A 19,691-nucleotide genomic window follows, 5' to 3' on the forward strand; every position below is an offset into this window, starting at 1 on the left:
CAGGATCTTAGCTCCCCGACCAGGGACTGAACTCAGGCCCTTGGCAGAGAAAGCGCTGAGCCCTAATCACTGGACCACCAGGGAATTCTCCCATTGCCCTTTCACTATCTCAGGTCTACCTAAACACATTCAAGACCAGGAAACTCCCAACCTAACAGTTCATTCCTTCTTTGGAAAGTCTGACTATTAGAAATTCTGAGCTAGACTCCATTTCCACTCAACCTCCCCCATGGCCTGCTTCTCTTGAGCCCTGGGGCCACCGAACATAGCAAGTCCAGCACAGCCACTCTTCCAGCCTGGAGCTTCTCTCAACAGCCAGGTTCCTTCAAATATTCCTCTGCCGCAGTTCCCACCCTTCCCCAGACTCCACAGGGGATTATGTGGTTCTCTAATCCTCTCAGCGTGCAGTTCAGACAGGCCCAGACCCTGCTACTGCCCCACAGTCCAACTCCCCCTGTACTCACCGTCACCCACCCTCGGGCCTCTTCCTCTCCGCCCCTCCCTGCACCTCCTTCACACTCATCCCCGGCCCCTCCCTTCCCAGAACTTGACACTCACTGTCTCAAGCCTTTGGTCACACACGGCCTGGCCCGCCTGGCCCACTCTTCGCCACCACCCCCCTTGCCTGACTCACTCTTACATACTCTAGATTTAAATTTTAGCTCACATCATCACCTCCTCCAGGAGGTCTTACACCAACCAGTCTCCTCCAAGGTGGCCTGGGGCCTTCCTTGGGCTCCCTTCACTATATGGGCTGTGACATCTTTGAACACGACAGGGAAATGCTAGTTCATGGGTCTCTCCCCCACTGGCCTCTTCAGAGGCAGACATCCTGCATCATCTGGCCCTAAGCTGAAAAGAGTGAGTGCTTAATATTTCTTGAATCTGGGTGGCAAGCGCCTGGGTATTTGTTTTACTATTCTGTACTTTTTAAACATTTGAATGTTTAAAAGAGATCCACAATAAATGTGAACTGAGTGGATGAACTATCGTTCGCCTTTAGCCCCAGCGTACATGTTTGAGCATCTCATGGATCTGCTGAACTCATCCTTCAGAAACTTTCCTCCCACCCTGGGGCTGGAGCCCAATGCCACCTGGTCCAGTTATCAAGTGCAGTCAGGTCAAACCTTCAGATAAGCACCTGCAGCGTGCCTGGCACAGCCGCGTCACAAGGGCACCATTTCATCTCCATTTGTCCTTTCCCACTTGAGAAGGTCTTAGCAGTTCATCCTAGCATGCTAATCTCACTGTAAAGTATCCCAGATGGCTACATACGACAGACAGGTTCCGTTGCTAACTGTTGAAGATGGGTAATGGGTACATGGGGATTCATTACACTACTCTCTACTCCTGTGCTTGAATTTTCCATAATAAGGTTTTTTTTTAATTCATTCATTCATGCAACTAACATTCCTTAAGTGCCTACCACATGCCAGGCAACATGGATGAAGAGAAATAAGAAACAACCCCTGCCCCCCACTTGTATGAATTGATAACTTTATTAAATTCTAAATTATTTGCTATCTTATCCCTCCCTGGGAGTTAAACACCTAATGTCACTTATGACAGGAAGACAGGGGAGACCTCCCCAAAGGAACAAATAGCTAATGAGGGGCTTCTAGGCCCTGTGTCTCCTGGGCTTTTCTTCCCAGGCTTGCCGACTCCATCTGCACTTGAAGTCTCCCCATACACAGCGCTCCCCCCATTCAGTAAGTGGCTGCAGGAGCCCCAGGGTGGGCCTCAGGGCTGCTGCCCACCTCACACCCCCACAGGAGTCCATGCCAAGATCCCTGCAACTTAAAGGCAACTTCCTCTCAAAGGGCAGGATGCAAACGCCCTACATCCTATCATTGCAACTTTTCCTAGAGCCCACTCAGTATCCGGTGCTAGGCCAGCTTTGGGGATAGAAATAAAAGCCATGAGGAGGTCCCTGACCTCCAGGGAATCATGCATGATCTTACTGAATGGAAATCCTTGGATTCAAATCCTAGTTCTGCCACTGGCTAGCTATGGGGCCTTGGGTGAATAACCAAACCTCTCTGGGCCTCAGTTTTCCAATCTGTAAAACGGGGATACTAATGCCCACCTCACAGGGTTGTTGTGAGGAATATATGGGTTAGTATGTGCAAAGTCCTTGTCCCAGTGCTTACGTGTAAAAAGTTAAGGACAGTGCCAGGCACACAGCATTAGAAGAGTCAGTGCATATAGCTCTTACAGTATTATTATTATTTATTATATTCACCAGGCTCCCATAGCCCCTATTAACAGGTCCCGACGACAATGGGCACCGAAACTCTCTGGAAAGAAGGAATCACAGAACAAGGCCAGACACAAAGGACAGGCTCTGACTGGCTTCTGGCTGCCCTTGCATCATGTATTCTCTTGAATGAGCTTTTCTGAGCAATGCCCCAGCCACAGCTTAGTGAGTAAGAGGTGCCCACAAGCCTGTAAATGCTTTCCAGCTGCCCTCTTCTCTCAGAGGAGGCCAGCAAGGCGCCTTCATCAGGGAGATACCCCAGCCCACCTGGACCCAGGATGCTATAGTCGGGCTGGGAAGTGTTTCGTTGTTGTTGTTGTTGTTTGGGGGGGATTCTATTCAGCTGCCACTTTCTGCTCACACTGGGCTATAGCAGATGTGGGCACTTTGGCCCACAGACCTGGGCATTAACCTCAATCTGCCGTATACTAGCCTCAGCGCATTCTCTGAGTTGGCGGGGTTTTGATTCCCTCACCTGCAAATAGGGCTGATACCTCCTACCTTGTTGTGGGGAGGAAATATGATCGAGGATGTGAAACAGCCAGTACAGGAGCTGCAACAAAGATGGGGAAACACAAGCGTGGCTATTTCAGAGGGTGGGGGCCTGGAGCACCTCTACGGACACAGGAGCAGCCCAACCCTGACACAGCCAAGAAGATGCCCCACTCTGGGGCAGCCAGTGAAGGCAACCAACACCCTGCGCCCCCCAGGAAGGCAAAGAAAGCCGCCCCTCCCCAGAGGTGAGGCCTGGCCAAGCCTCACCTCCCAAGGCCATCCTCAGGGGTGGTCAGTGTCTGGGGTGCCACTGCGGGGCAGGAGGGAAAGAGAACAGACAAGAAGAAAGGAGGAGGGCAAAGAGGAGTATGGAGGGGACATAAAAAGCCCCCATCTGGCCCTGAGCCCCCCCAGCCACCTGCGCTGCTTGACACAGTGCTGGGACCTGCAGCGTCGGGGACCAGAGAGACGGCCACTTCCTGGTTCCTCAGGAATGCGCAGGAATGTGTGTGTCAGGAGAGAGGTATTTGGGGCCCAGGGAGGGTAGAGACCCAGCTCCTTCTCTGGCGAGGGGCTTCCCTTCTCCAGTCAGGGCTGACTTGCCGTCAGGCAGCTTGTCCTGGCAGAGAGGAGACAGCCAGGGCACTGGGTAGGAGTGCAGGCTCTGGCCCAGCAGCCCTGGATTCACAGGCCAGAGCCCAGGAGTTGGTGGCTTGGGGCGAATTATTTAATCGCGATAATGCTCAAGCGCTTCTGTAAAGTGAAGATGAAAATGTATGAGGACCTAGATTTTATGGGGTGGTTATGATGATTCATTGATATAATACGTGTAACGGGCTTAGCACAGGGCTGGGCATGCGGTACTAAGTGTTAATATCAGGACCAGGACCACTAGTGCCACCAGCACCTGTCCCTCTGACTCCTTTCTTGCTCCCCTCCTCAACGGCAAAATCAGAAGCCAGTGCCAGGAACATCTGAGTGTAAGGGCAGCCACGCACAGGGCCCACCTGTCTGTCCATCACCCCCTCCAGCCTGGCAGAGCACAGCTGCCAGCATGTGTGAAATTCACCTGAACTTGACCACCCACACACCAGCCAGAAGTCTGGCAGCTCCATCTGCCTTCAGAGCACAGAGGTGCACCCCGCCTATCTGTCAGCAGCTGTTCTGGAGCCCACCTGCAAGGATGACTTCAGAAGATGATGTATATGTACCCAGAATAAATTCTTTACTAAAACCAGCCCCACAAGGAATGAACTCCTGGCAGTGTGTCCTTGGACAAGTCAGATCACCACTATGGACCTCAGTCTCTTCATCTAATGGGGGGGAAGGTCAGGTAACAGTATAGGTCCCTTCTGGTCAGGCATTCCATGAATTGATTTCTTCAAACTGCTACAAGGGAAAGGATAGAGCCAGGTTCTGGGAGTAAACAAAGTGAAAAACAAGGCCGCCCATTGACACCAGTCCCTTGGGCAGATACCCTTGCTCTGGCAGGAGTTTCTCCTACCCACTGAACCCACAGGCAGGCCGCCTCCCTCGCACCAGGCAGTGGGTCAGCCAAGCCTATACAAAGGACTGATTATGAACCATCCACCTTGCAGTGGGCAGAGATGCTCTCCCCATCCCTCCAGAGCCACCCCCAGCATCCCCACCCCCAGACCATACCTGGAGCATCCAGGCTACAAGGCAAAGCTAAGGGGCCCATCACCAACCCAAACAGGGCTCCCCACTCTCCCCTCCCCACGCACCTGGCTTTCCACTCGGCCACACCCCAAGCAGGCATTTCCGGAGTAAGAGAGTCCATGCAGGGTCCAATACACAGAGCATTGTGGGTCCATAAGGGAAGCTCATTCACCCGGCCCCGCCCATGCCCTCCCTAGAGGGTGGGAACAAATTGCTGAAAGCTGAGGATATATAAGACTCCGAAAGATAAGAGACTGTGCATTAGCAGGTTATCTTCAGGGCCAGACTGGGAAGCCCAGGGATCAACCTCAAGGTCACCTCAAGAAGTGCTAGACTCTGCTGAGTAATCCCCCCAAAGAGGACGAGAACACAGAATACTGGCACTGACCCAGACCCTGGAGATCATCTCCATGTGATAATCCAAGCAAGACATTTACAGCAGAGCAGCACTGTCATCGTATAACCCAGCCCCCTCATTTTGTAGGTAACAATCGGGTGTGACTTATCCAGCATCATACAGTAGCCACAGGAAGCTCTAAGAGGTCTCGAGACCTCAGGTCTCCTGAGGCCCCGGTAGATCATGTACAACCGTTCTCCCTGTTCCGAGGAAAGAGGACAGGGTCCTCCCAAGCAGCTCTCTGGCCTAACGGTGCAAAAAAGGGACAGTCTCTCCAAACCTATTCCTCTCCTAAATGCCACCCCCCAAGGTCCCAACCGAAAGGGAGCAGAAGGCAGGTGGACCAAGGTCCTGCTGAACCCCATATCCTGGGGAGCTGGAGAGCCCAGGGTTCTGTCTGCTTCCATACCCCCAGGAGGTCGAGCCCAAAGACAGCAGGCTGCTGATGTCCAATAATTGAGAAAACCCTTGGCTCTGGGCCTGGAAGGAGAAGGAAAACTGAGGCCCAGATTTTACTTCCTTTGAGGCCCACAAACCCACACAACAGGACCAGAAACTCCCTAAGAATTTCTGAAGTAGAGGCCTCAGCCAAATGCAATAGGGCAGGGAGTGGAGGGATGTGTCAGCAAGGCCAGCTCCTCGGGAGGGGAATCCGAAGGGCGCCGCCGGCCAAAAGAGGAAGAAAGGCAGCTGGACTACCTAACAGGGAGCTGGAGCCCTGCGCTGGTTCCCGCCTCCCCGCAATAGGACACCCGGGGAGGGGGTGCCGAGCAGCAGCAGCGTGGCAGGCTCAGACCCCATCCCGAGCAAAAGGCCGCTTCCCCAGCTCAGGTCTCCTCTTGACCCCAGGGCACACTTCTGAGTCCTGGGGGCCAGCCCTGATCCGGGCCCTGATTCAGCCCCATCACTGGAGTGACTCTTGGTGACTTGGGAGGTCATCACACCCAGCACCTCGGCATCTGCAGACGTCTCCTGCTGGACTGTGGCTACCACACCCCCTTGAAATGTACCCACTGTCACCGTCCATCCAATATTTGGTGAGTACCTACTACGTGCCGGCAGGAGGCTCCTGAGGAGTCACCCTTTCTTGGGGTGCAGAAGCACATCTCCCTCCCCAAGCCTGGGCCTCCCAAAGAGAGAAAGAACATGGTTTTTATTTTGGGGGAAGGGAGAGGAGGCACTAGGTAGAAATTACCAGCAAAGTCACAGTCTGGTTCAAGACCTCTACAGTAGATTGCAAAAACAGCCCCAATTCTTCACCCCTGCCTACATCTTCCCCCTCTGCGAGTAACTTTAGAGTGTCATCTCACTTGTTAAAAATGCAAATTCTCAGGCCCCACCCCAGACCCACTGAATGACCAATACTGAGGAAGGGGCCCTGCGACCTGTGTTTTAACAAGCCCTCCAGGTGATTCTGATGCACATTCAAGTTTGAGAACCACCGCTCTACCCCACAAACCACCCCTATCCTTCTAGGCTTCAAGGCTCTGGGATGAGGTGGCATGGGTGTCTGGATCCCAGTGGCACAGCCTTCAGGAGCCCCAAGTAATGGACCCCTTACTAGGAGGCCCCAGGAGACCCCACAAACCCACCTTCACTCATCCAAGGAGTCCCAAGTCAGTCACAGATGAGTGACATCCCCTGAGAACCCTCCAAATGTCCTCAGAGCCAAGAGCTTCACAACAGTGCCCTACGCAATTGCGGTGAGGGCTGCCAACACGGCTGTCCTTTCCAGCTCTCTCCAGCCCATCCTCTACCTAGGCGCTAAGTGAGCAAGGCAAGGGCTGAGTGGCTGAGAGCCACGGGATTAGGAAGAAAGGGCCGGAGCCAGGAAACCAAGCAGGGGACAGAGAGACATAACTGGAATCCCACTGGCTGCCCCTGGGATCCAGGCAAGACGGGCTCAGCCACGGCTTCCCACCTCCCGCCTCTTCCAAAACTCTATGTGCAGAGAACAACTAATTTCCAAATGTTGCAAGAAGCCACTGTGAGACGTACAACACACATTCATCTAGAAGCATTCCCAAATTCACAGTAGCTTTCTGTCATTGCATATTTGCTTCATCAAGGAACAATAAAAGCAGAAAGGCTCTCTCCTGGGAGGAGAAAAAAATGGCAATGTGGTGTGAGTCCCTAAGAACCTGACTCTCGAGCCCCAGGAAGAGGGCAGCAGACAAGGGTACCAGTGCCCCAGGGGACGAGAACCAGGTGTCAAAAGCACATGTGGGAAGAAAGAAAATAAGAAACAGATTGACGGCTCCGGCCCTCCCTCACCAAATACCAGTGAGTCTTTGAACTCCGATGGGGCAGGGAGCTGCAGGTGAACACAAAGAACCACCCGCAGAGGCAAGAAGCCCAGCTTCTGGTCCCACCTGCCACCTGTAAGCGGCTGTGTGACCCGGGCAAATCCCCCAAGTCCTCCAGCCCCTCCAGGCGTCAGCCGTCTCATCCACGCCAGAGGGGTCGGAGCTCCTGTCATGTGGGGTGCGGGACAAGTGAGGGCAGAAAGGGAGGTGTGCATGGCGACACGTTGTGTGGGACACCATCTGTCACACAGACAACTACATAGGCAAGAACTGTACAAACAGATGTTTAGGAATGAAAACACCAAACTGGATAGCGGTCAGTTCCACGGAGGGACAGGAATGGGACTGGGGAGAGGAGCACCCTGACCTCCAGTCTGGAATGTGCATCGTCTTTGTGAACTGGCCTCAGAGCAGAAAATGGAGAAATAACGGCTGTGACCACCTGAGCCTTTGCAGTCCTTTGTACATTTCCTTACCCCCAGCCAAATCATCTCACACAGGTGTTGTGAGGATTAAATGAATGAATAGCTGTGAAACACTCAGAAACGTGCCTGGCCCAGAGGACAGCATCAGCTTGCCTCATGCTTGGGGGATGGGGGAGATGGTCCGCTGTATATCATTCCAGACATACTCCCTGGGCCACAAGGTGGGCCTAAGCTGGCCTTGTCCTGAACCAGCAGCTTCCATGGAAAGGGACTGGGGGCAGGTCCCCTAGCCGGGCACCCCTGGGCCCCAATGTGGCCTCACTGCCTGCACCAAGCAGGCCATTAAGGGGGTTCCAGACAGGCCCAGAGAACTGAAACCCCAATGTGGAATTCCTTAATTTTTAAAAAGCTGATTATATACAATGAAACTCAATTTACCACTGCGTAACTTACCAAAAAAATAAATATATATAGGTGGCTTTCTTTGGGGCTAGAGTTTGGGGCGTCCTCAGGACTTCATGCATGCAAAGATCCCTCCAAACAGCCCCGGCCAGCACAGCATCCAGGGGGAAGGGCAGGAAACCAGGGGTCTGGCCCCCACTTCCCTCACCTCCTCCATCTCCCAACTCCCGGGGCCAAGTCTGGAAAAGCACTTTGGGTTCCTGGAAAGAAAGGCCTTTCCGAAGTATCGGGAACTCTACTGGAAGGGGCCATTATATATTATCTGGAGGATGTCTGTGGTGTTTGAAAGGGGGCCACTCCCCTGCCAAAGTCAAGGCAGTGGCCAAAAACAACAGCGGGGCTTCTCAGAGCCAGACACACACACACACGTGAACACACACACACACACACACGTGCCTGCATTCACACTGACATACACATACACATCCTCGCTCACTCACTCACAGTACTAGAGGTCAAAACAGACACGGGACCTCAAAGCCACTGGCCCTGTCCCCACCAGACCCTCCCACTGGGGGAGGTAGTGATCCCATTTCCTGGTCTTGGGACTTAGAAGAATTAAAAGCCCTACTTCTCTCTCCATCCTCAAACCACAGGCTGTGACATGTGCACATTTCCACATGGGACATGAGGAGAAAGAGTCTGACAGTAATAAGTCCCTTCCCACCCACATGCAGGACCTGCCACCCCTCTTCCAAGATGGAAAGCCAAGTTTCATTAGGAGACCTGCCTGAAGGGGGCCACCCACCTCGCCGCTCCCTCCCCTCGTGTCATTTCACCTACAGATGATTTGAAAACAGAGCCCAGCACTGCTCCGTCGGTTATAATCAGCTTTGCCGATGGCTTTTAAAAAATAAAATTTCAGGGCTTCCCTGGTGGCCCAGTGGTTGAGAGTCCGCCTGCTGATGCAGGGGACACGGGTTCGTGCCCCGGTCCGGGAAAATCCCATATGCCGCGGAGTGGCTGGGCCCGTGAGCCATGGCTGCTGAGCCTGTGTGTCCGGAGCCTGTGCTCCGCGACGGGAGAAGCCACAACAGTGAGAGGGCCGCGTACCACAAAAAAAATAAAAAAATAAAATTTCAGGCCCATAAAAAACGCTCCCCTGCAAGGCCTGGCCTCAAATCACAGGCCTGCGACCAAGCTCCACAGTACCAACCACCACGGAACAGTAAACACAAGGTAGAGGAGGCTCCCTTCCCTTCCCCACCCCCATCACTTTTCTGCCCTCAGCTGAACCATTCAGGGCCTTTGATTTAGACCCTTAGCTGCAAGGTTCAGAGGGAAGAGGGGGCAGGAAGGGCACTGTCCTCCCCCCAGGGCTGTCCTCTGGCCTGGCCCGCGGCGCTGAAAGCCAAAACTGCTTACCCCAGCCTAAGCCCCCATACTTTCCCTCATCAGCTTTCTGAACAGCCTCAAAGCTCAAACCAGAACCTCCACCTTGGCGTTTCACACGCACAGGCTTCTAAAACCAAAATAAACACTGAGCCTCAGCTACCTGGTTCAAAGGGTGCTAGGTTCCCCTGGCGACCAAACAAAGGGGCTGGCAGGAGCAGGTGAAGCTGAAGGAACCCAAGCAGCAGAGAAGGAGGGGACGTGGTTGAATTTCATAGCGGGGGAGCCAGTCCCCCAAAGCTGGGAGCAGCTCCAGGAGAGGCCACCGGGGACCTGAGTCTATTCCTGACAGTTACTCCTACTGAAAAGTGGGGAGAAATACAACTAGAATCCTCCACTACCTTTCCAACCAAGAAAAGGAACTTCAGAAAGGCCCACACCCACCCCTTTGGCCTCACAGACCCTCAAAGTCCTGGGATTCAGAACCAACTCTGCCCCATTCAGCTTGCGAGAGGTAAAATCACTCCCCGTTTCTGAGCCTCACTTGCTCTGTCTATAAAATGGGGATAAGGCCTCACAAGTCTATTCATCATGATGAATGGAGAGAAAAACCATAAGTGAAAGCGTAAATGTTAAAAATCATGAACCGTATGATGAGTACTTGGTTATATTCCATCTTGACTTGTTCCTTATTTCATTTATATCAGCCATGTATCAATTAAAACGTAACCTCCAAAATAACAAAGGGTGCGTCTGTACTTATGGTTAAGGGTGGAGTTCCAAGGTCAACCTGTCTGGGTTCATTCATAACCTGGCTTATTACCTGGTCAATCTTGGGCAAGTTACTTAACCTCTCTGAGCCTCAATCTCCCTATCTGTAGTAACAAGGGAAATAAAAGTACCTTTCTCAAAGGGGTTTTTGACAGATTGAGATAATCCAAACCATGCAACCTTCAATCCATGTGAACTATCACTCTTTTTACTTGTTTGGGGAACCAAGACTTTCTTAATAAATACTACTGGCTGGTTGTTGGATATAAAACAGACAACTCTCCTTTCCAGCCTTCCTTCTCTCATCTCCTCTTCCTTTCCCTGAACGTGGATAGTGTTTACATTACCTCCCACATCCTGGGCATGTGAAATGCTTTAAACCGAAATGAAAGGTTTGTTTTAAGCACCAAGGGTACCAGCACCTTCCTTCCCAGCCCCTTCTCACTGTGAGCCTTCTGGTGTGAGCCTGTTATTTTATATCTTTAAGCTTGGGATCTTCATCTATCAAGTGTGATCATCCCACATGCCTTACAAGGCTGTTGTGAATGTTAAATGACACCGCAGAGAACACATCCACCACGGAGGCCACGTGCAAGAGGGGTTTCTCTCCGTCCCCCTCCCCGACACTGTGGGTGACAGGCCTGGAGAGGACCCCACAACCTCTCAGTGAAGAGTGGATCCCAGCCCAGAAGTAGCCCGCTGTAGCCAAGGACCAAGCAGGCGGTTTCCAGGGTAACAGCATCCTCTGCAACTACTCCCGATTTCTATCCTCGGCTGCCTTTTATTCTCCTCCCGCCTCTGTAGTGGGCTAAGTCACCTGTTCCCATTATTGCTAGGCAACCTCCGAGAATGGGCAGCTGCCTCCTGGGGTAGGACCCTGGCCCTGCCCTCCCCTCTTCATGCCTCAGTCCCTGGGGATAGCTGCCCCACTTGGACCCACCCTGTTAACCCTGGGGATGGCAGAAGGTGAGAAGCAATCTCAGGCCAACAAGGCAGGTCCCGTGGGACTCGGCCTTGGAGGAATGAGGAAGGCCACCCGTCCTCCCCCAGCCCAGCCTTCTGTTTGCCTGTTCTTATCGGTGACCTATTCTTACGCAGTTTCCAAGAAAAAGGCCACATGATGCTTTTTATGAAAGCCACCCTTCTTGATTATTTTCCTCTTCTCTTCTCCCACTCGCTTACCATGAGCCTGTATCCCTGACCTTAGCGTAAACAGTGAGCAAGGCAGAAAAGGTGGGCTCCCAAGTGAGAGGAAGAGGGGTAAGGATGGAGAGAGCTCACCTCTAGGAGGTGGGATGACAGGCAACTGTCATTCCCTTCTTATATTAGCATTTTCTGAGGGTTTTTAAAAATTGAGATATAATTCTTATGCCATCAAAGTCACCCGTTTAAAGCCTACAGTTCAGCGGTTTTTAGTGTATTCACAAGGCTCTGCAACCACCACTGCTATCTAATTCCAGAACGTTTTCATCACTGGGTTTTGTTTTGTATATGTTTGGCTTTGGTTAAATTGTTCCTAGATTCGCAAGCATTTGCTTTATAAGCAGGAGAGCACAGTCTGAGCAGGCAAATCGGGAACCACGCTGCCCGGCTACGGACCCCTGCTCCAACTCTCGCTCGCTGCAGGATCTTGGAAGAGTCATGCGGCTGCTCCAGGGCAGTTCTGTCATCTGTAAAACAGGGTAACAGTATCCACCTCACAGGATTAGATGTGTTAATGCACGTAGAGTCCTTAGCACAGGGCCAGATACTTAGCACATGCTCCGAAAGCGTGAGCCACTGTGATCATTATGAGAAAAAGAATTTCTTCAACTTAAAAAAGAAAGAAAAAAATCCAGTCCTGTTCCTGGCTCTGCTCTCGGGCTGCCGGGACGGCCACTTTCTGCTCATTTGTCTGGGAGAGGCTGGAGCTGGACGAAGGCCTTGCACCATTTGGGGCGGCTGAACAGGGCACGAGGTGGGGGCAGGTGGGGGTCGTGAGTGTTGCCCGCGTGGCTTTGAGGCCAAAGGGTCACTACCCAGGACTCACTACCCTGCACAGCAAGATCCTGCCAGGTAATCCCCAGCCAGGACGTGATGGGGGGTGAAGGAAGAACAGGAAAGACAAGCAGGAGAGTGCTTGACCAGCCCTCTCCACGCCGTGACCCTCTACCCGCTGAGACGGGAGGATTCTAGGGCCTGATGCTCGGCCTGAGAACCAGCGAGCAATCTTGGCCGTGTGTTAAGAGGAAGGTGGGCTCCCAGCGTGGCTCTGAGGGTCTCCTGCCCCCGCCACTCCCCAGGTGCCTGGCGTCGGCCACTTTGGGCAATTAGAACTTAGCAGGACCCTGCCTTGGCCGATGGAGACAGCACCCGGGGCTGAATCCTGAGTCCTAGCAGGGTGACCCCGTCTGACCAGGACTAAGGAACCAGGCTACAGGGGTTCCTCTGCCTGCCGCCTCTTAGCCGAGACTCCTCTGGGGAGCTCCAGACTGGACTGGGCTTCCAGCACCCCAGGTGAGTAACTCAGCCCAGCTCCTGGGGCCCTTCCTGCAGCGATGTGGGCCCACTGACCACACTCCGAGGGGATAAAAACAGGGCCCTGGGAAGCCTCCCTGACACCATAGCCCTGGGCCGCACGCACACCAGGTCCCAGGAGAACCTTGGGCGGGTCGCACATGGGGGCAGCTCGGGTGGCGTTGGTCCCAACTAACACCACACCTGCGCAGAGGTGGGGGGCTCCAGAGCCCAACCTGTAAGCCGTACAAACAGCCTGGCCTCTCGGGAAGGCGACAGGTCAGCTCCGGGAGGCGCAGAGAGAATGGGGGGAGGAGGACAACAAGGGAAAACAACGGCAGGGTGTTCCCGGCCTGCAGGACTACTCACTGCTGCCTGGGCTCCTTCCAGCCGTCTCCCTCTCCCCTACTGTCCTACCCTTCTGTACACACACACACACACACCCCCCCAAGGGGAGGCTTCCCAACAAGACCTTCCCTGTCACCTCAGGCAGCAGTGGTGGCTCCTGCTCTACAGTGGCCAACGGCACGCCCCCGGCCGTGACTGGCGTGGCCTGGTGGGATTTTCTGTCTTTCTGGTTCCCTCTGCACCTAAACTGTCATTTCCACAACCCCACATGGGTGGAGCATCTGATACCTAACAGGGGTTTGATCAGCGCTCACTGATTGACTCCGCAAGGAGAAATGGTCCATGTTCTCACACTGTGAAGGGGCTAGAAGGTAAGGAGCAGAGACACGGCTCTTCCCTAGAGACACACAGTAGCAGGTCTGTGGCTGGGTCCTGTCTCAGGCTGCCCTACCCTGGCAGGGCAGGAGGCACCAGGTCTCATGTGACAAGTCCTCCAGCCAGGTTTGTGGTTTGTGGCCACTGGCCAGGCGCCCAGCCTCAGGACTTCCTCGAGAAGCTGGAAAAAGGAGGCCCAAATCCCAACCACAAATCCCAAACGAGAGGTCGCCCATTTGGTTTGACCTCCTCACACAGAATCGCCCCACAAGGAAGGTCCCAGCGGTGAGGGCCTCTCCCAGCCCCATCCCATTGAGCACAGCCTTGGCAGCCTTCCTCTAGAAGTCAGACTTCAGGAAATGAGTTTCCTCCTTTTCCCTTTGAAAACGCTGGATCCTACAAGCCCATCTCGAGTGACCAGCAGGCCCTCAACGTCTCAACATTCCTCAGAACTGGAAAGTCTGGTTCGCCCTGTGCTCCGGGCACTCTCACATCTATCTGTCCAGGGCAGGGAAGGTGGCAGCCTCCACCCACAGCCCTGATGCTCCAGGCCTCGTCCATCTCTTCTATCTCTCTTTCGGGCTTTGTCAATCACTTCACCAACCAGTGGGGCACCTGTGCTCAGCGCACCCATGTGGGACAGGTTTCAGAGAGGAAGCAGCTGTAACCGGTCCTGGAGCAAAGCAGGGCTGGGTAAGCAGCTGGGGGTGTGGGCCGGACTCAAAGAGTGGCCTCAGCTAATTATCAGAGGGGGCTGAAGACATTCTAGAATTGTCTCTTTTAGAGGAAATCCATTCTCTGAGGTCATTTTACCTGTATTACAACCAGCTGACAAAGTTTTTAAGCACTTCAGCATTCATCTCTTCATCCTGGATACCCAGGGAAGTAGGGAAAGGGTAGGCAAGGGATTCTATACCATTCTATAGGTAAAGGTACTGAGCAACTGGAGAGGTCAGGTGACACTGAATGAGCCAGAGCTGACTTCGGGGTCAAAGGTCAAGGACAACACAACTCCCACACCCTTCTAGTCAACCCGGTCTCCTTCTGAAATGGGTTTATATACTACATCTTATCTCAGAGCATCATGGGTAAAGACCATAGCAAATCTGGTTCCTCAAAATAGTTAACATTTATTGAGTACTCACTATATGCTAGGTGCTATGCTAAATTCCCTACATACATTACTTGGTTTAAACCTCTACGCAGCTATTTCAAGTGGGAACAATTATTATCCCCATTTCCCCCTTGGCATCAAGAGGCACAGAGCAGGTAAGTGATTCACCCAGGATCACACCACTCGTCAGTGGAGGGGCCAAGACTTGAACCCAGTGTGCCCAGAGCATGTCCACCTGTAGAGGTTGGAGCCGGGGTCCAGCCCCAGGATGGGGTGTTTTATCTGGAATGTAAAGCATTTCATCCCAATCTCCACCCCCCTGGCCGGGAGTTGGGAGCCATGCATGATGCCATTTATCCAGTTATTCGCATCATTTCTGGACCATGTACAACAGGCCTGACTCTCTGCCAGGCAGAGCACAAGACAGGCTGGGTCCCTGCTCCCATGGACACTGGCACGGAGTGAAGCAGGAAGGAGTGAAGAACACTGGGGGTATGAGGATGGAGACGATGGCCAATTCTCTCCTCTCTTTGGCTTTATCTCCACCAGGCATCACTCTGGCTTTAGAAGTCCTAACCTCCTGCCTTCAGGGTAAGCAGACGTCCCACTCCTCCCCAGGTAAACCCACCCACAGCAGGCCCTCCCCTCTTTGCAGTCCTCCACCTTGATCGGTGGCCTTGGTAGCTCCTGTGATGATGGTCTCACAGTCCAGAAGCAAGTGTAAACAAAGTGGCCTCTCTTCCTGCCACATCCCCTGACAACCTGGCTTGACGTGGGTACAGAATCAACATCTGGGCCTATTAACAACCACCTTCTTTCACCTGCCAGGGCTGCCTCTCTGTTTGAACTTCCATCAGCTCAACAAATATTAATTAAGGTCCTACATGTTAAAAAAAAAAAAACAAAAAAACAAACACCGGCTTCCCGGTGGCGCAGTGGTTGAGAATCTGCCTGCCGGTGCAGGGGACACGGGTTCGAGCCCTGGTCTGGGAGGATCCCACATGCCGCGGAGCGGCTGGGCCCGTGAGCCACAACTACTGAGCCTGCGCTCTAGAGCCCGCGAGCCACAACTACTGAAGCCCAGGCACCTAGAGCCTGTGCTCCGCAACAAGAGAATCCACTGCAATGAGAAGCCCGCGCACAGCAACAAAGAGTAGCCCCCGCTCGCCGCAACTAGAGAAAGCCCGCACGCAGCAACAAAGACCAACGCAGCCAAAAATAAAAGTAAATTAATTTAAAAAAAAAATTGAACAGCAGAAGCTGCCATTTTACATATTCTCTGCTGTCAGCCCAGCAGGGGGGTATTAGCTCCTTTTTATAAATAAGAAATTGGAGGCTGAGAGAGGTTAAGTAACTTGCCCAGGACCACAAGCCTAGAAGTGTAAAGCCAGGATGCTACTCAAAATCCATGCTCTCTCCAGCCCACCTGACCCCGGGCATGCGTGCGCGTGTGCACACGAGGACGTGGGTGAGATCCACATGAGGGAATAAAGTGGGGACTATGGTCGCCCCCCCAAAATGGGCATTCAGACCTGGGGCCCCTAGAAAAGGTGACTTTGGTGCTCAGCTTCCAAGATCAGAAAGACTGTGAAAGCCGGTAAACTTCCCCAATCCACTGCATTTTGTGTCTGGAGGCAGGGAGTCCAGCATGATGAACTCTGCACTGAAACATTCTTTGAAGGGACAAGCCGTGGCCAACCTGAGGCAGGTTCTTGAGTCATGCCTGCTGCCTGAACGAACTTCTACCTGCATCTGCATCAGCCTTACCGTTTGCCCAAGAAGTCATTTAATCTGATGCCTGTTAAGAGCCCCGAGGGGTGGGCAGGGCAGGCACGCGGCCAGAGGAGGAAACAGAATGGAAGGGCCACAAGGGCAGGGACCTCACCTGTCTACTTCACTGCTCTACCCTCAGCACCTGGAACTGGGCCTGGCTCAGAGTAGGTGCTCCAAAAGTATGTGCTGAAGTTTCTAATAACAGCTCAGAGAAGTGAAATGACTTGCCCGAAGTCTCACACATAGCACTGATTGTACCAGGGCTAAAAACAGGGTCTGCAGCCTCCCACCCAGTGGCCTTTGTGTCCCACGGTACTGTGTCTTCCTCCTCCCCGCCCTCACCCCCAGACTCACTCTCCAGCCTGCATCTGGAATGGTCGGCCTCTGTCCACTCGTTAAATCTGGTCCCACTCAACCCTCACCTCCCATGGTCAGCAGGGAGGGTATCAAAAGCACCAAGTTACTTTAAGTCTGATCCTCCACTTGTTGTACCACTTTATAGCCCCACCAGCCCTCTGAGAACTAGGGGAAATGTGCAGAAACTGAGAGGTAACAGAATTAATGGCAGGAAAAAAACAAACCTTGGACCAGATTTTCCCAATCAGGCCCAGAGCTTGTGCCGTGTACCCCTCTCCATCAACCCCACCAAAGCAGGTGTTGGCTCTTCTTGGTCCGAGATCTTTGCAGGGCTGGATGCCAGACCCAGCTTTCCGGCCTCTCTCACCAACAAGGAACAAGTGAGGGGAAGCTGCCTGCCCAGAACACGGTTGCATCCCAGCCCCACCGTGCACCCGTCAGGACGCTGGGCTGGTTACTTCCCCCTCTGCCCCTTATTTCTTCATCCTCACGTGTGCCCAGCTCACAGAGCTGTTGGCAGTAACAACTGAAACAGTATATATGATTAGAAGAGTGCCCGGCACACATCAGCCAATGCCAGCTCTTGGAACTGTTGAGTTTGTCCCTAGATAACGAAGTTTCCCAGGTGACCCTGTTCCCACCTGGCTGCCCAAAAGGCTGGTGCACACCCACTACCACCCAGGTCAGGGTTTTTGAGTGTGAGTGCGGGGGTGTGTGTGTGTGTGTGTGGAGAGAAAGAGACTACATAATTTTTCTCCTCAACTACTTTTAATATATTCATTCATTCATTTGATAATAATGAGTACTGCGTGCAGGTCCAGTGCCCAGTGCTTAGTCCCACAGTCCTTAAAAGGACCTAATTCCTAATTCTTGGGCAGTCCTGTCACTCCTGCCCCACCAGGCACACAGTAGGTGTTAGGCAAACAGGAATTTTTCCACTTCTACTGCCCATGGAAGATCCCAAGATATCCACCACACCCTAATCCCTAATTCCACCCCTCACGTCCAATTTAAAATCTATTCTCAAGAAAGCTGCACCTTGGTGGGGGCGGGGGGAGAGCCCCACCCTTTCCCGCATAGGAATCTCCAAATCACTCCCTTCTCAATTTCACCAACAGCCCAACTGACCCAGGAGATAAACCGGGTGAGGGAGGACTCACCTCTCCCCCAGCTCTCCCAGAGGGGCCGACAGGAAGAGGGGGAGGGATGTTTAAGCAACTGCCACATGGCAAAGAAGTCAGCTCGAAGCCCGGGAACCCTCGGATGCGGCCACAGAAGGCTGGGTCCAGGAGAAGCCAAGACCCTGGAGCTCAGGTCGCCCGGCTTCGGGAAGCCCTTTGTGCGCGTGTTTTAAATTACCTCTTCTTGTCTGATGAAGTGAGTAAAAGGGCGCCGTTTCAGGGCTTAGGATTCCTGAGTGAGCTAATACAGGATGCCTTTGGCTGAAAAAAAACTTCAGTCGGCTCCCTAAACTCCCCCCCCCTTTTAAGTTTAAGAAAGGGAATGAATGTTACCATTTTTGGACATGAGCTTTCTCCCTCAAGCCCAGCCCTAACCGCACTATCCAGAGGGACGCGCCATCCTGTCCCCCCCCATTCCCAGATCAGCAGAGGGGTGGAGGTGGGGGGTTGGGGGGTAAGGAGGGACCGGATGGGAGCGGGGGAGGGGGAGGGGGGTGTTCAGGGTACGTGGCCGCCTGGGGCAAGAGCTCACCGCGCAGGCAGGAAGCAGGGACAGGGTTGGGGCGCCCTCACCCCCCCAACAAGAGTGGGTTGTGAACTCTTCCTGCCACCGGCCACTGTGCCCGGGTCCCATCGCCAGCTCCGAGCCCAGCTCCGGTGGCGGAGCGCGCCCTTGCACGCGGCGCCTGGGACGCGCCTCGCTGGCTAAGCATGGAGCCCCAGTGACTGACCCCAAATATCCCCGGAGACAATGCCTTGCCCTAGAGCCCCTCGACTCAGATCAAGTTGCCCAAATTCGCGATCTCCCGGCAATGAGCGGGGGTCGGAGAGGCAGGACGCAGACGCAAGCCCATCTCTGCTCGCAGCTACCAACCGCTGAGTTAAGCAATAAAACGGTTTGCCGTCCTGACCCCGCCCCCGCCAGGGCCCACTGGGGAGCTCGTGTTTGCCCCCGGGTTCTCTCGGCCCCAACAACCCCATTCTGGCAGGTCCACCTCCAGGCAGACCCAGAGGAGGCTGCCAATCCCGCCGGCGCCCGCTTCCCCCTCGGCCTGCGGGCAGGGGCTGGGAGGATCCGTGAACCATGTCCCCTCCAGGTACCAAGGCGACCCAGGAAGCGCGCTGCCACCGCACGCCATACGGAAAGGCGGTCAAGGGGCGGGGAAGGGAAGGGAAAATCGATCCGGAGCTAACAGCCACCGAGCCGGGGACTCAGCCCCAGCCTCCCGAGCACCGCCCCTGCGCCTTGCCCTCCCGGGGCTGGTGCGATTGTATAGCCGGGTGGCCTGGATAGCCCGCCCCAAGGCGACCTGCCCGCCGGCGGCCCCACCTCCCCGCGCTTGGCCTCGGCGTTCGCGGGCTCTGGGACCCGGGCGCTCCCCCTTCCGCCCCGCGCCTGTAACCCAACACCCCTCCTCGCTGAGGCCGCGCATCCCCCGCCCCCGCTCGTGCGCGCCTGGAACCGGTTCGCAGCCGGGAGCCCAGAGCCCTGCGGGCGGAGTGGCCCGGGGCGGAGGGCTGCGGTGGGCTGGGGCGGTTGCTGACCTTTCTCTGCTGCTTCTCCCAGGCTGGGTCCAGGAGCAGGTCTCGATCCCAGTCCTCCTCGGGCTGCATGTAGTCATTGGTTTGCTGGGAATCATAATGGTCCATGATGGTGAGCGCGTGCTAGGGGCTGGATTTCTTCCTCCACCTTCTCTCCCGGCGGCGGCTGCTGCGGCTTGCTGCCCCGGCGTGGGGAAGGAGTCAGGGATGGGCTGAGCTGGGCTGGGCTGGCGGGGCCGGGCTAGCTCCCCTGCGCCCGGTTCCGCCGCGGCGCTGCTCGCGAAGGCGGCTGCTAGTGGGGGCGACGGCGGCGGCGGCGGGTCAAGCTCGCTGACTGCCTGCCTCAGGCGGCCGCTCAGACCTAATCTCCACGCACACTG

The 19,691-nt window shown here is 54.4% G+C and overlaps 1 protein-coding gene across 16 annotated transcripts in view; it reads right to left on the reverse strand.

Annotated features, from left to right (window-relative positions):
- Window positions 1-19,419, reverse strand: part of ACTN1 (actinin alpha 1) — a gene marked incomplete at its 5' end in the record, with an annotated part of 97,792 nt that extends 78,373 nt beyond the window's left edge. For 14 of the 16 annotated variants that reach the window (XM_079700742.1, XM_079700741.1, XM_079700740.1 and 11 more), the window contains one exon: window positions 19,315-19,419. In XM_079700742.1, coding sequence (XP_079556868.1) covers window positions 19,315-19,419 — 105 coding nt within the window. Of the gene's footprint in view, window positions 1-18,301; window positions 18,404-19,314 lie in introns of those variants that run through there. The other 2 variants (XM_079700738.1, XM_079700748.1) reach the window with 2 other exon arrangements.
- Between the last annotated feature and the right edge of the window lie 272 nt (window positions 19,420-19,691).

The sequence above is a fragment of the Hyperoodon ampullatus genome (genome assembly GCF_949752795.1).
Source record: "Hyperoodon ampullatus genome assembly, chromosome: 3".
Lineage (NCBI taxonomy): Eukaryota > Metazoa > Chordata > Mammalia > Artiodactyla > Ziphiidae > Hyperoodon > Hyperoodon ampullatus.